The sequence below is a fragment of the Rhamphochromis longiceps genome, linkage group LG2, assembly GCF_057381845.1.
Source record: "Rhamphochromis longiceps isolate RC_006_pf linkage group LG2, R_longiceps_female_GT1.1, whole genome shotgun sequence".
NCBI classification, from domain to species: Eukaryota; Metazoa; Chordata; class Actinopteri; order Cichliformes; family Cichlidae; genus Rhamphochromis; species Rhamphochromis longiceps.
Window position 1 is genome coordinate 7,662,462 of NC_140558.1, and position 16,084 is coordinate 7,678,545.

Sequence of the window (16,084 nt, forward strand, 5' to 3'; positions counted from 1 at the left end):
TATGAGGACTATATGCTCTAGAGACCTCGGGCTAGGCGGCTCTTAGGGGGCTTTTCATAAAACAGGGCTAGGTTCCTATAAAGGAGGCCAGTTTTGGAGCAGGCGCTGAGCAGTGAACATCTACCCACCGTCCAGCCTTTTTTTCCCCAATCAGTTCAAACCAAACAAGTAATCTTTCCCCCCAAACTCAGACCGCGCGTCCTCCTCATTTTTGTTTTTATTATTTTTTTCTTTCAAACCCATTTTTTGGGTGCTTTTGTTTGCCATTTTTTCCAGGGAAGTGCAGCTTTCTAACTCTACCGAGCCTTCTCAAATGTATAAAATGGAGTATTCTTACCTAAATTCCTCTGCCTACGAGTCATGTATGGCCGGGATGGACACTTCGAGCTTGGCATCGGCCTATGCGGACTTCAGTTCGTGCAGTCAAGCCAGTGGGTTTCAGTACAATCCCATCAGGACCACTTTTGGGGCCACCTCCGGCTGTCCGTCTCTCACGCCGGGGTCCTGCAGTCTGGGGACCCTGCGGGACCACCAGAGCAGCCCGTACGCCGCAGGTAAGCAGCGGCTCCAGAGCCTCAACCCGGTGTATTATAGGACGCCTTGATTGCATTTGAAAATGGAAATGTGTTTAGTATTTACGAAACGAAATTTGCTTACACAAATGAAAGAATTTATCACGTTAGAAGCGATTGCAGGCAAGCGGTAATTCGGTTACGGGGTTATACTATCCCAGTCACACCCAAAACCGCCAACAGAATTATCTTAAGCTGCCAAAATGATAGGCATAATTTATTTACTTTGCGATGAGACATAAAGCTTCGAAAATAATTAGATAACCAAAGACTAAAGCTCATTATTGACACCGAATTGGAGTTACAGTAGCAACAAGCGGGGCGGATGGGAACATTATGACAAGTTTTCAAACTTGAGCCTCAATCTGAGGAGAACAATTAGTTTAACATTACAATTAACCCCATCACAGGTCTGCAACGTTATCAGTTCTGAACTAATTCAAAGGTAATCAAAGGCATAATACAATTGGAAGCTTTAGCCCAGCGTCCTTAACCGGATTTTAAACAAAATATTGAATTTACTTCCATTTGACAACATCACATTTACACACCCTCATATCTCCCCATTACTGCACCGATAAGACCACTGCACGTGTAACCATGACATTTCATTCACAGTTCCATACAAACTCTTCACGGATCACGGGGGACTGAACGAGAAGAGAAAGCAGAGGCGCATCCGGACCACTTTCACCAGCGCACAGCTGAAGGAGCTGGAGCGGGTTTTTGCTGAAACACACTACCCGGACATCTACACTAGAGAGGAGCTGGCACTCAAAATCGATCTGACTGAAGCCAGAGTGCAGGTACATAACTACCGACTCCTTTTACTCACAGTTACGCACTGGTGGATGCAAATGAGAACTATTTCAAAATACTGGGTCTAATCAATCATTATCACTAGATTTTAAGCAAAAGTTGAACTGCTTTCACAATGTGAAGGGCTGAGTACTACTGCTGTGTACACATTGGCAAAATAGACAACGTCTTTCTTCTGAGGCTTTCAGATATTAAAACATCTTTATATGACTAAATTATTTAGAGAACTCAACTTTTCTGTCGCCCTTTGCTTTGTCAGTCTTCTAGAAATTTAAGTCACGGTCGTTAAACGTTTCTACTTCCACCTTTTCACAACTAAACAGGTATGGTTCCAAAACCGACGTGCCAAATTCCGCAAGCAGGAGCGGGCTGCAGCAGCGGCTGCAGCTGCAGCCAAGTCCAGTTCTGGAAAAAAGTCCGATTCGAGAGATGAAGACAGCAAAGAGACCAAAACCACCGACCCTGACAGCACAGGAGGACCGGGCCCGAACCCCGTGCCCACCTCCAACTGCGGCGGGCCGAGCCCTACTGCAGTCCAAGTCAACACCACCGGGAACGGACAAGCGGACCAAGTGAAGACCTCCGTGTCCACCGGCATGGGAGTGACAGCACCAAGCCAAGGCTGGGCCACCGCACCGGGGACCATCACCTCTATCCCGGACTCATTGGGCGGGCCCTTCGCCAGCGTACTGTCGTCTTTGCAAAGACAGAACGGAGCCAAAGCTACGTTAGTAAAGACCAGCATGTTCTAATGAAGCTTCACATCGGGGAAAGAGAAGCAGAGCAGGGGAAGAGAGATACGTTTCCCCCTTCTCTGGAGACTGAAAAGCAATCGCCCAAGACTGACTTAAGGACAACAAAAAGCAGTTAGGAAAAAAGATTACTACTGTTATCTTTTATTTTTACGCCTTGCGTCGTTTCTTGTGGCCAGTTGGCAGTTTGCGGCAAACATATCCATCTTGACAAGTCAGATCGTCTTATAATAATAATAATAATAAAAAAAGTTATTTTCTACAAACAAGTGCAAGTTGTGTAAAATCTTTTCAAGCATGTCTCGGGACGAAATACACTGAGAAATAAGACAGAAAAGGTCTTTTTCTACGTGCACCAATGTTATCTAAACAGCCATTATTCATGCATTAATTAAAAACACATTAAGCTTGAAATAAATACTTAAAATCGGATCAATTGACTTGTTAAGATGAATATATTTTGGTCAGATTTGGAGCATAAACAAACGTCGCCGCGCTGGAAAGGCGTAGTGCCATCAGTGAGCAAAGGAGCCTCGTTAAGTCACATTAAATGTCAGTGTTCATCAGATGCTTTGTTTCGTTCAGAGACGTTGAATTTCCACGACTGAGGATGCTTTCCACAAACATGGTATGAAACAACCAATATCCAACAAGACGCTGACGCATTTTGCTGTTTTGTTCTCTGCAGACAACCTGCTGTGTGGAAGTGGCCTCTTACAGCTGTGTTTTGGTTTCTAAGGCTGCTGAGAGTTTAGTTTCTTTAAATTATCGATATAAACACAATTATTTCCTCAAGAAAAAAGGCACAAACTTACTGCAATGTTCACCTCTGACAGGAAATCTGTATGTTTTGTGTGTCTTTCTACGGCAATGTTTTTGTGGCTCAAAATTGTATAGTGTTAATACGTATTATTGTCTCCTATAGTTGAACCATAGGCCATACTCCCTCGTAGATCGATCATACAAGTCTTTTTGATGTTTTACAAAATTCCCTCGGAAGAATTTATTTTGGGTAAAAAAGGGGAATGGATGCAAACATTGTATTTATTTCTATATAATTTGCATGTTGTCTCTTTGTCTGATTTTACAATGATTTCCCTCCCATTTTGTGAGCATTATGTAACATGTTTTGTCCAGGATCTGAAAGTTATTTATATGTAGGTAATGAATGCTTATATTTAAGAAGGAAATATTTCTACATGTGCACATAGTTTTCCAGGTGTACCATTGAAATGATTGTTGATGATAAAAAAAAAAAATAATAGTCCATATTGTTTTGTCATGTTTTTCTTTGGGAAAGAAATCGTGGAAATGATCGGTTATTATTCTTTTTGTAGTATACGATTCTTGAACAATTTTGAAAAAACAAATTTTGTCACGGTGGTTTGAAAAGGGCGAAGATTTCAGCACCACGGACAGCACCGCGACGTTTCACAATTCGTTCTTTCCGATTGACTTTTGGGAAAAAGAAAAAGAATGGGAGAAGGTAATCCGGCCTTTAGTTTAATTTATGAAACTAGGATGTTTCTTTAAAAACAAACAAACAGACAAACAAACAAACAGTCAGTCAATCTTTCTTCAAGAAACTAACTCTTATTAAAAGGCAATGTTTAAATTCGGGGGAAATATTGTATACGAACTTGAAATTAAACTACACTAAAATACACTAATTATTTTTCAAGAAATGAAACTCAATCAGGTTTATTTTTAAAATGGTAAATAAGGAGTTAAACAAACTGGCTGACACTTTTTCTTTTATTAAAAAACATCCGTGGAATCCAGTTTTTTGACTCAAGGCACAATTTGGGAATAATCGCTACCAGATTTTAGGTGAGATCAAAAATACGGAAATCCGTTAGTTGAACACAGAATTCGTTTCATGTATAAGCCAGAGAGTCCATCGAGGTAAAGGTTTTAATTTTATTAAGTCACATTTTAAAAAGGCACTCTAATAAAAAACTCAGGACCTTAATAGGCACCTCTTTGAATTTAAGGCCAAATAAATGTTCGGAGTCGTTATTCTCGGTTTATTCTGACCCAACTTGAGTATTATTTTAGTATCACCTGAAAACATCATTAGGCTACAGACGGGTTTTTTGTGTTTTATCATTAGAAATTTATGGTGCTGTCATAAAAACGCACATGGAAAAAAGAGGTTTCTATTCTCACTGGGTTAGAAAGAGCTATTAAATTATTTGATAGTTTATCAATAGGAAGACACATTTTAAGCAATTTCTATGTAAATCTTTAAATAACACTCGAAAATTGGTTACGGTCAGCTTTTTGTTCTTGGAGTCACATGACACATAAAAAGGACAAAAACAAATACGCTGTGATTACAGGTGAAATGACTGAGCATAATATTTGTCCGTTTACTCATGATTCCAGACCTGAAGAGTTTCGCTTTGTGACACTTTTAACAAACTGGCATCTTACTAAATGTACATTTTAAAGCATTTATTTACTTTTCTTCTGTAATTTTATTGCAAAATGACCAGACAGAAGCAGGGCGTTAATGTATAACATTTTATTTATAAACATACAGTATGCTATAAATGCAAATGCATTTAAACATCAAATTAATCTATATTTCACATAGTGCTCAGGTGAATATTACAATAAATACAGAACAGGCGTAAAAGGTTTCATTCCCCAACTATCCTGCGATAAGAAGACCGTCTGAATATAGAGCTCCGTCTCAAAGATCCCGCTATAAGAGACTGGGCTTGACAATTATTCGTTAACTAAATTGAGAAAAAAAAAATACACAATCATAACAGAAGTTTAAAAATACTGTAGATCAAGAGATGACCCCAGAGGGGAAGCTTGGCTATAGGACACAGTTCAGGAGGAGAAAAAGGAGGCTGTTTGCTAGTTTGCTTTCATACAGCAAATCATTTGGTTTTAGGCTTAAACGTGCACTTTTTTTCATTACATCCACAACACATAACAGGAAGAGCTCTTCTCATACACCTTAAAAAAGAAGCAAGTGACTGAAAATGTGCAGCCAGCGCCACAAATCTTTAGTTTTCATCCAACCAAATATTGCACAGGTGCAGCTGCTGCTGGTATATGTTTATAGTATTTTTGCTCTTTACCTAGTAATAACGTGTATTAGTGATTTTTTTTTTTAAATTTTCAAGGTATAAATGAATTCTATCATTGAGCCATTATCAAAATTACCTCAATTAAAAGCATAGAGAAGTCTATATCACTCTAGAATAAAACATCCAAATTAAATGAAATTTTCCCCTGCATTATACATTATCTGTCTTTTACCAAGTAGACATCACACGCTTTATTTCATTTTATTCCAGTCTTTGCATTTTTTATAGCACTGCAAACCACAGAGGAATGGAGGCGGGGGAATTATGAAATCAAATTTGAGTGAAAATAAACAGTACTTATCAACTAAAATAAAGCGTGATGTGAGGGAGAGCTGCAGCCTTCTTGTCTGCAGTTTAAAATTTGGCCAGATCCCTCCAACAAAATAAAATAAAACAACATAAAATAAAGGAGAAATAAAACACCATCATACAGCTGGTGTTTTTTCCTGCATCACCTTGCTTTCCTAAGGCACATTGAAGTCTTGACTTTCCAAGCTGATAGATTGGAAGAGGAACAACCTGCTGTGACCCAAAAGCACAAAACCAGCTTTTAAGTCCTGTTATTGCCCTAATGATGAACCTACATCCATACTATGTCTTTATACTCGAAGCTAATTTTATTCTGTAAAGAAAAAGAGACACTGGAGGTCACTGCAAGGGCCAAAGGATAAAAATAGTGGCTTGCTCTATATTGTATTTGAGTCTAAATAGTCACCTTTATTGCACTTTCTATATCTGTTTGCTGTAATTTATCACTTAACTGAAGGAGGATACATTTATTAATGTGTTTTGGATTAAACCTGTTTAGGCTCTCTGTCTGCCTAGCTGCCTTACCGCATAATCTATATTCTTTCCAGTTTTTGGATGCTTATCCCTCCAAATTAAGAAAATCTCTCTTAAACGATAAAAAGTGATATAATATACTGGCAATAATTCACATTTTTGAACACCTTGTTTGTGTGTTCATTCAGACAGTACAGGGCATCAACATAGTCTACCTGTGTTTGAAGCATCTGCAGATGTGTTTTCTTTTCAACATGGCTGCCGCCTCAGAGCAGTCTTTTTCTCGCTGCTGCGTGATGAAACACAGTCTGTGGTGGCATGAGGACCAATCAAATCCAGATTTCACTCATGCATCAGATGACACACATATGAAGATTTTTTTTTTTCCCCACATTTGGGCCACATGATGAATCTTGAATGGTTATCGAACTGCAGAAGATGCAAAGATTCTGACACGCTGCGAAGGACGTGATTTGCAGATAATCAGGTTAAAACAGGGATGGGGGGGTTCTTCCTTTGAACCTTGTGCTTGTCAGTCGAGCGTCACAATGTGGTTGGCTGTCCGGCAGCTTGACAGGAAAGGAAAAGAGGGGAAAGAGAATCAAATTGGCAATTTTTATAAACCACAATTGTTTTTCCTGGGACTTCATGTTCAAGGACATGGAGCTTTAATGAAAGAAGACCTTCTTAATTTGAGATAAAGACTCAGGAGTTTTCTGATAGAGGCCCTGATTTGATTTTGCGGTTTACTGATCCCCGAATGATAACGGCTGTTGAGAGGTTACTGAAACACGAGCTGTGTTGTTTGAAAAAGTTTTGCTGTTGTGCAGTAAAAGTGAAAGGGACAGAAAGTTACTGTCTTCCTCTTCTGAGTGCAACACCCCCATTTCCTCCTTCTGCCCGTTTCAGCTTCACTGCATCTGGTGCACCTGTATTAAGCTGCGCTGGCGAGGATTTTCATATTAAAATACACTTGTCCTATCAGCCTCACAGTTACGCTGCAATAAAGAGTCTAAGTTTTGAAACACACTGAAAAGTTTTAGCATAAAATAGTGTCAAGTTTACTTTGAAAACAATAAATCAAAATAAATTTGGTTTGTTTTTCTACCTGGTTCATGAGAGCCGTATTTACTGCTGCTGCTCACATTATTAAAATCTGCATTTATTCATCATTGAAAATAAGACATATGGCCAACATTAGCAAACAATAAGGGAGAAGAATACCTTTCCCTTTTTTTTTTCTTCTAATTTTATACAAAGATTAAACTTTTTGTTTTGTGAGGATGATGCAAAAAGATAGTTATTTATTTCTGGTTATTTTTAGTTATTTATGGTGGTGTTGTTTTCTAATTCCGTACACCCTGACCACAGACGTAAACATTCCTTGTGAATGTTCCATTCTCCCTGGGAGACATAGATATAATGTAGGGGGAGACAGAGGAGGAAGACATAGGAGAGGGTTCAGGAGGACTCACAGCGGGAGCGGATGTAGCACTGGTGGCAGTTGAGGAGGCCGTTTTTTATTCGAACATCCGTCCCTGTGGTTGTATCGCCTAACTGTCCTTTACACACGCCACACTGAAGAGAGAGACAGAGGGAAATTGCAAATGTTGTTACCAACTGTTGTATCCTAAAGGAGAAGCCTGGTGTTCCCCTAAGAGTTTCTAAGTGTCAACAAATCCAGTGAAAGACTTCATTAAATCTTTTTGGCTTTCAAACCTTCACTTTCTGTGGTACTGAGACTCAAACCAATTATTTCTACTAAAAGGTGGACATTTTTAAAGACAGATCACATACAGATGGGTGACTGATTATTATTAAATCCTTTATTTATACAGGTTGTCCTTTTCCAAGTTCAGGAAGAATACGGAACACAGCTAATTTTAAAATGTCCTGTGACCTGTTATTGTAAGTGCTGTACATAAATTTAATCAAAGAGCAGAGGTAATCAGGCAGTCTTTGAAGCAAAGCCTTGTAGAGCCTCATCGATTCAACTGATACTCTTACACGTGTTTGATGATTTAAAAATTGTTTGCACTTGACTTGACCTGAAATATTTGTAGACTATTGTCTGAAGTAAAAAATGAAGAAAAACAACAATAATTTAACCACTCTTATCTTTTAACACTGCTACTCATTTTATCTAATCTAATCTGGATAATACACAAAACAGAGAATGACAAAGATGAGCACTCTCTCTTTCATCAACCTTAAAGCAGTGGATGTGGAAATAGAGGCTGAGGGTCTCTATGATCATGGCAGCCCCTTTCCCTAATGGCTGACCACAGCTGGAACACAGCTTCTTCCCACTGACAGACCTATAGGAGAGAGAGAAGTAGGAAGACACATAGATGGAAAATCACCAATATTAAGATAGAATCTGGTTTTCCACTCTTATGTTTTGTGGTGCTCTTTTTGACCCCTGCTAACTTGTGAGTCTGTATATTTAAAATATTGAAAATTCATTGACTAGTATGCTGACTTAGCTCCTGGGGAAAAGCTAATATTTCAGGGGTTTTTGGTGTAGCCAAGAAATCCAGACTCTCTGTTCCTTCTATCAGTCACTGTCTTTGAATGGAAACACATTAAAAAAAAACAACATTATCATCAGTCAGTAGATGTGTTTTCAGCAAATGCATCCCCTCTTTTGATCTCTACAAGGACTGCTCACCTGTGTGTAACTTAAGCCTGCTCAAACACGATTTGCCAATAAAACTGCAAACAGAAACCAGAAAGCCAGAAGTCTTATTCATTCCCTATAGATTCTGCAGGCAGTTATCTGTGGCAGAGATTCATGTACGTGCTGTCTTGTGCTTTCACTGATGTTCAGCAGAGGCTGTTTGCTGACATCATGGTGTACATGTATGTTTTTGGTCTCCTCTGCGTGCTGTTAACTGCATTTTAAAAACATGTTAACTGAAAGAAAACACAATTTCTTAAAGCTGGATAATGGATCATTTGGAGCAGTTTATGTGAATGTGCTCATTGTATGACGATGAAACATAAAAAACAAAACTACATAAAATGAATGAATACACTGCTACTTCTCGACTCCACCATTCTTTGGTTCTATTCAAATACCATACAGGTTAGAGGGTAAATGCTGCTGGTACATGTTATGAGCTGGGTGGAGAAATGCAAGCAGCAAAGCAGAAAATGACAATGCAGAAGTGAATCACAAGCTCCCTTTCCTCCATGTGGGCCATTTGTGATGCAATACCTGTTGGGTGCTGGAGGCAGTGCGTCAGAGGGTGGTGGGCATGCTGCAGGGGTTTTTGATGAGCTGCGGCCCATGTTATTATCAATAGGGCCACTCCTGGAAATGGACAGCAACATGCAACATGACGATGACTCGCAGTTACAGCGACACTATTGGCTGTCAGAGACAGACACGAGCCAATCCAAGACAGAACAACAGTCAAATCTGCTCAGTGATGTTTGGATAGATCCAGCATTACTTCATCCATTAAAATGTATTGTTATGTGTTACTATAGTATATGATTCTGCTGATAAGGTTTATAAGACTTCGGTCATGGCAAACAATAATGCTGCTTCAAGTACTGGAAGACTATGAAGCAAAATGCAGGTATAAGATGCCACCTGGTGGTCAAACAGCATAACAGGAGCTTTTACTCCAACACAATAGAAACCTGCTGGTTTCTGGTGTGATTATTTAAAATATGCATTTATAACACAGATTATGATTATATATATATATATATATATATATATATATATATATATATATATATATATATATATATATATATATATATATATATATATATATATATATATATATATATATATATATATATATATATATATATATATATATATATATATATATATTTTTTTTTTTTTTTTTTTTTTTTTTTTTTAAAAAAGCAGAATTTTTTTTTAAACTGAAGAGAATGGACATGAGAGGATAAAATAATGTTAAAGACTCACACTGCAACATGAACACATGGCATATTTGGAGATTATATGTGTCAGGACAAGAAACTGCATTAATGTGCATGCTTTTAACCCACCTCTATTTAGAAGAGGAAAACAAATGGAAGCTATTAGAGAATAATATTCAGGAACTGTGGCAGAAGCTACACTGAAGCCTTGTTCTCTCTCACACACCTTCGTCCTCCTGGAGGTTTGCTGCCGTCTGCTGGGAGTTCTTGTTGTTTCTTGACTGGAGTTGAAGACTTGGCCAGTACCGGAGGAACCTTTTGGCCATTCTGTAGGCTGTGTCCAAATTTCTCCACCTGACTGCTGCTCTGACTCATTGAGCTGATGACAGCAGAGAGAGAAATGTGCTGAAATGATCGGTCAACTGTCAAAAATACACAGAATTCAGACAAAGACACAAAACAAAATACTGTCATGGCCATAGCCTGCAGGATTTGTTTCATCACACAGAAACAGGCGGATCAGTCTCACTGATCTCATTTTATCATTTAGTAGTTCATCATTTTAACCTGAGAGCAGTTCTCTTCTAAGCTGATTTACCTTTACCTAAAGTATCAAAATCAAAAGTGGCTCTCAATTTAAAACTGAACCTTTTAACTCATTTGCAAAAAAACAAAACAAAGAAAGCCCTCCTATTTATGACCAAATATAGAGCAGTATTCTAACATTTAAGCCTCATTAAGTGCTACTGTGGATTAAGAACTTATTATTTGAAAGAACATTGGAACATTTACTTAATGGAGACACCTTAACTAACCTTCTGGCTGTTTTCATGCTGTCATCAGCGGTGCTGATGTCACTAGTCCGGTCATTTTCTCTCCGTTTCAGATCCACGCTCTCTGTGCTCTCCCTCTGTGGCAGCAGGTAAGAAACAGCAAACTGTTAGCTGACCAGCCTCGATGTCCTCTTAAGTGACTTTCAAAAATAACTTGAGCCAGTTAAAAAGTAATGAATTTAGCAATAACTTATATTTATCATACTTATCATATATGCTATTAAAATCCAATGAAGTGCTCTATATGTGGTTGTGGCTTGTTTACAGCCACATATTGTCAAGACCAAATTAAATAATGTAATTTTGTGCATGCATCAAGGAGCATCATAAACATATTCATATATACACTATATTGTAAATTGCACCTTTTTTTTTTTAACTTGAACTCAGCTAAACGAGGTAGCAAACGAAAATACTTTATTAACAAAACAAAACAAAAAACATGTCACATGCAGGTGTTCTGGCCACTGTTCATATGAGGGTGAATTTATACAGTGTGACGGTACACAGCTCATATTATGATCAATGCGCTATTCACCGATTGCCTCTCCAGCAGTTCCTGTTTACGTTCCCAGTCAGCAAGAGAACGAACGATAGTGTCCTGAGGATCAGTTGGGAGAGAGGAGAGTTCATCTCGACTGGGGGAGGGCAGGGCGGAAGAGCGGGGCGTCAGAGGCGTCACGGTTTCCTCCAGTATCCGACGCTCCTGTTTTAATATGAACATAGATGAATTTTAAACCATAATTTAGTGGCCAGCTGGGCAAAGGTTAGCTGAAATACTACGTTTAAACTTCAAATTCACACACACATATTACATGTAATTCAGTTGATATTGTTAAGCAGAAAAACCCATCACAGGTGCTGTCAAGCAAAAAACACACCCACACACCTCCTCGTGGTACTTCCTTTCCTCCTCTGCCACCTCCTTCTGTGCTTTCTCCCACTCCTCCTTCAGTTTCTCCTGCTCACGCTGGTACTTCTCCTGTTACCATGGCAACACAACACATGACATGCAGCACAGCAGAGAGGAAGACTAAACTGTCTGCAGTTGGAAAACAAAGGCAATGCGCAGACATATCCGACATCAACAGAGTACTGAGAGACTTTTCAAAAGGCCAACCAAATGCTAAAAATTCTCTGCTTGTGATAATGTTTTAACTTGGTCCAAGAAGACAGAGAGCTGCAATAACAGGCACACGCTACAACATTTCCATGCAGAATACCCTCATTATGCACTTTAACTATGTGAAACTTGATGTACAGACATATGTGAAGGCAAATTTAGCTTCCTATCCACTGCTATGCCTAAAAACAGATTTTATATCTGCTTGTTAGGAACAAAAAGCAAACAAAGGAGACCAAAAGCAGGCAGTGCAGACAAAAGCAGAAAGCGTATCATGCAGAAGCTCTCAAACAGTGGGTTCGTACACAATTTTCAAAACTCCATTTAAATGTTCTTTGGTTTGGAGTATGGTTTATAACTGCCTATATCCAATAAAAGCAGAAAAAACACAAACATATTTTCTCAGATTACCTTTTTAACCTTTTAGACTTGTGTAAGAACCCCAAAAAGAAGGTGCCATTTAAAGACAACACATAGACAACACAGACGCAGGGAGGCTAAAAGGAAGTAATGAGTACACTGATGCACCAGACATTCATCCATTTCAGCGCATCTCATCTCAAACCATCCTGCAACAACTGGAAAGAAGGGAAATCTGCTTTCATCACTGCTTCGTCTTTTTTCAAGATAACACTGTAGATGAGCTTGATAAATAACAGACACTGCAACTCCATTAAATGTTGACAAGTGTGTGGACTTGAGATGCACCTGTTATAAATTGAGGAGAGAGAGGGTGACTTGGGCAGCAGCAACAGCAGCAGCTTTGGACAGAGTCCTTGCCTCTGTCTGTGGCTTGAGATGGAGACAGTGAGGGAATAAAACCAAAACAGAGGTTCTTCCACTGCACAAAATCGCCACCTAATGGTTAAAGTGTGCACAGACGCAGCTTGAGGGGGAAGGGGGTGAGTTTGCCTTTACAGGAGGATGTGTTCAATACAAAACAAATATGGAGGCAAGCTTTGCGAGCAGCAATGAAATGTGGTTAATACATCCGACTGTAAGAGGAGCAAGTCAGTGACTGTGCAGCTGTGCAGCAGTGTGGTCTGGATTCATGTTTAGTTCCAGTTACAAAAAAAAAAAAAGCTTTCCAGAAAATCATATTAGAAATAATCTTTAATAGCAAAATTCAGTAACAACACCTGCTTTCCACACCGGCTGCAATTTATTATTATTTTTGTTAAATCACCTCATTTGTAGAAATGAGTCTGAGGTCTCACAATTAAATGTCATTAAAACCTCAGGGGCCGAGACTGACCACAACCTGTTATGTCTTTCCACAAAACTGGTTTGTGCTGCTAAAACACAATATATCATTATAGCACACTGTAGGTATGTTGTTCTCTATAAGAAAGCTAACCCCTAACTTTGCAGCCTCATGCACCATGCTTGACTCTTTTAGGTATACTGTGTACCTGCAGCATGCGCTCCTGCTCTTGCTGCCACCTTTCCTGACGCTTTCGCTCCTCATCCGGGTCCCAAGACCAGCGGTCTCCCCGCTTGGCCTGGGGTAACACCGGAACTGACACCTGATAGACCCCAACACACACCCACACACACATATCACCATATACAAATATCCATGCACACATTCACATCCAACCACAACCCATTCACGCACAGATCAACACCAAAGTGCACACACATCCACCACAAAAAAAAGTAGAAGAAGAGAAGGGAGGAGACAGAAATAGTTGGTCTACCACAACAGCACTACTCCAATGCTAGCCAAAGGACTCCTACTAAGGAGAGAAGAGACAGAGAAAGAGAGAGATGAGCTTAAATGAAAATAAAATAAAAGCAGTCTCAGCCATCGACTACAGCATCATCATCTGGCATGCTACATAAACAGCTTTGTGTGTCCTATAATAATTAGCTGAGGCGCCTAAAATATGACAGTATGTGAGCACTGAATAATAAAACTGAAAGATTCACATGCAGTCATATTAATGGTTTTCTTGCTTTGCGTTTCTGTTAAAGTCTAAAACACCTTTTTCACTCTTACCTGTTGTATTTTGTGTATTCCCTCCCTTCCGCATAATTTTACTTTTACAACATTAAGCTAAACTACTGGTGTACCCATGGTACTGCAGGAGGGGATAAGCAGTAAAAAGGGTTTTTGTGAATTTACTCACATTTCCACGGTGATCCTTTTCCGCCTCTTCTACAGAGAAAGGAAACAGCGGTTAAAGCAAATGAGATATTTGGACACAGGGGATCAAACTAAGTCACTCGGATATTGAGGAAAAAGACAACACGCCAAGTGCTGATTTCCTGAGGAGTAAAATGGGGATGAAAGAAAACAAAGACAGAGCTGAGTCCACCAAGAGCAACAATCATAGTCAGTAAATTAATAATTTGTCAAAGGTTCAAAGGTTTTATTTTGTCTTTCTAGTTAGAAAAATGTTGATATAAATTGAAACTTTGCCTCTTACTAGGTCAGGTTTTGTAGGTTTAACCAGTGTGTGGAAAACAGCTGAACATTATCTTTTTTGACCTCGTCTGGCCAGGACTCTGCAGTCTATTTACACCTACAGGCCAGTGGACACTCTTTCAAGGATGAGGATGTACACATCCTGGACAGGGAGGAACGCTGGTTTGAGTGTGGAGTCAAGGAGACCATTTACGTGAAAAGGGAACGACCTCTGAATCGAGGAGGGGGCCTAAGGGTACATCTTTCAGCATCTTACAATGCTGTGATTGCAGCCATTCCCCAACTCTTTGTGAATGGAACTCATGGCCATTGATCGGCGGTCTTTGATCAATGGTCATGAGAATTTGCATAATTATGATGAAGGAACTGACCTCCCAGCCCTTTGTTCCTTCAGTGGGCTGGTTTCAGTCATTATGCAAATATACTGTTTATAAGATTTGGGGAAACCTGCAGTCAGCTGAGACTGAAGACGTCACTTGGATGAGTGACGAAACGTTTCTCCCACAAAATGCTACGTCCAGATGAACAGAATCAACTTTTGGAGATTATTTTTTTGAAATTCACACTTGCATGCAGAAAGACTGCTACGCAAAAGGAGTCCACAACAACTTATAAATAACAGTCAAATGTTCGAATGATCAAAACAACAGATAAACCTTACACAATTAAATAATTTCTGTTAGTTACAGGCTGTAACTACAGTTCTGTGAGAATATATTTCTCCCCTACCCAACATCTGGCTTTCCCACTGCAGTGGGTACTGATTAATGCTGATCACAACTTTAATAGAGCTCTAATACACACCAGATGTTAGAGCTTTTGGTGGAAAAGCCCCCATAATGTGAAGCACACTGAGGCAAGCATGAAACTAAAAGTTAAGCAGGTCAAAAATGTGTATAATCTTCTTTTAATACATTGTCAAAGGGCACTTCTTCTCATTAAGAGCTTCTGTAAACATGATGAGAACATCTTTTACAACAACAAGACACTGATGAGCCAGTAATACTAAGAATGAGAAACTTCAAAACACATTTAAAACACAGAAAACGTCACTGTTCATTCACAAAAACATTGGAAATGAAGGAATAAACAAGAGATGGGTCTGGGGTCTAGCCCTTGGAGAAACGGCAGGGAAGCCCTGTGCACCAGCACTCAAGGGCGGAAATGTGATCGCCACGAGTGGAGGGAGTTTACCTTGCGGAGCGAAGAACTCCCAGCGTAATTTAGGGCTGCTGGTTGCCAACGAAGACCTGACACTGTTTGCAAGCTCTATAGCGAAATAAAATAAAAATGTGCAGGTGGAAGGAAAAGAGGGAATTAGGGGAGAAAGGGAAAGAAAGGAGGAAAGAATAAGGGATAGATGTCAAAACCAGGAGGTGGAGAGGGTGCAGATTGCAGCATTCCTCCTGTGATACTGTAAGTGGAAACTGGAAAACTGGTATAAAAAAAAAACTAAAATTAAAATTTTTTTTTTTTTAAAAAAAAACCCTTAAAGAGCAACACTTTTTCCCCACATAAAAATTAATTCCAGTTTGGTTATACAAATTATGAATAAAAACAAATAAGAAAAAAAAAACAATAAAGCAAGGCAGATTTTTTGATTGATGTTTTGTTGGATTGCATGTCCATCTCCCTTATGAAATAAAATGGGATATACTACAGCGATATGATAAGTGAGTCGAGGCTTTGCTAAAACAAGTCTCATCATGATCGCAAACCTTTGAATGCCCCTTTAATCATAGCAGCAAAGCAAAGTGA

General features: G+C 39.2%; 2 protein-coding genes across 11 annotated transcripts in view; one reads left to right on the plus strand and one right to left on the minus strand.

The window, feature by feature from the left end:
* On the plus strand, positions 1-3,407 carry phox2bb (paired like homeobox 2Bb). Its single transcript, XM_085380666.1, has 3 exons — positions 1-554; positions 1,191-1,378; positions 1,715-3,407. The coding sequence occupies exons 1-3, from the start codon at positions 314-316 to the stop codon at positions 2,141-2,143; spliced, it is 858 nt and encodes a 285-aa protein (XP_085236792.1). The 5' UTR covers positions 1-313; the 3' UTR covers positions 2,144-3,407.
* Positions 3,408-4,700: 1,293 nt separating this feature from the next.
* LOC146676914 (LIM and calponin homology domains-containing protein 1-like) overlaps positions 4,701-16,084 on the minus strand; it is an 82,556-nt gene continuing 71,172 nt past the window's right edge. For 7 of the 10 annotated variants that reach the window (XM_085416509.1, XM_085416492.1, XM_085416465.1 and 4 more), the window contains 10 exons: positions 15,521-15,595; positions 14,028-14,056; positions 11,662-11,754; positions 11,311-11,478; positions 10,755-10,849; positions 10,166-10,318; positions 9,254-9,349; positions 8,243-8,351; positions 7,509-7,611; positions 4,702-6,602 (listed from right to left, as the gene is read on the minus strand). In XM_085416509.1, coding sequence (XP_085272635.1) covers positions 6,577-6,602; positions 7,509-7,611; positions 8,243-8,351; positions 9,254-9,349; positions 10,166-10,318; positions 10,755-10,849; positions 11,311-11,478; positions 11,662-11,754; positions 14,028-14,056; positions 15,521-15,595 — 947 coding nt within the window. In that variant the 3' untranslated portion in view covers positions 4,702-6,576. Of the gene's footprint in view, positions 6,603-7,508; positions 7,612-8,242; positions 8,352-9,253; positions 9,350-10,165; positions 10,319-10,754; positions 10,850-11,310; positions 11,479-11,661; positions 11,755-13,307; positions 13,422-14,027; positions 14,057-15,520; positions 15,596-16,084 lie in introns of all 10 variants that reach the window. The other 3 variants (XM_085416525.1, XM_085416518.1, XM_085416484.1) reach the window with 2 other exon arrangements.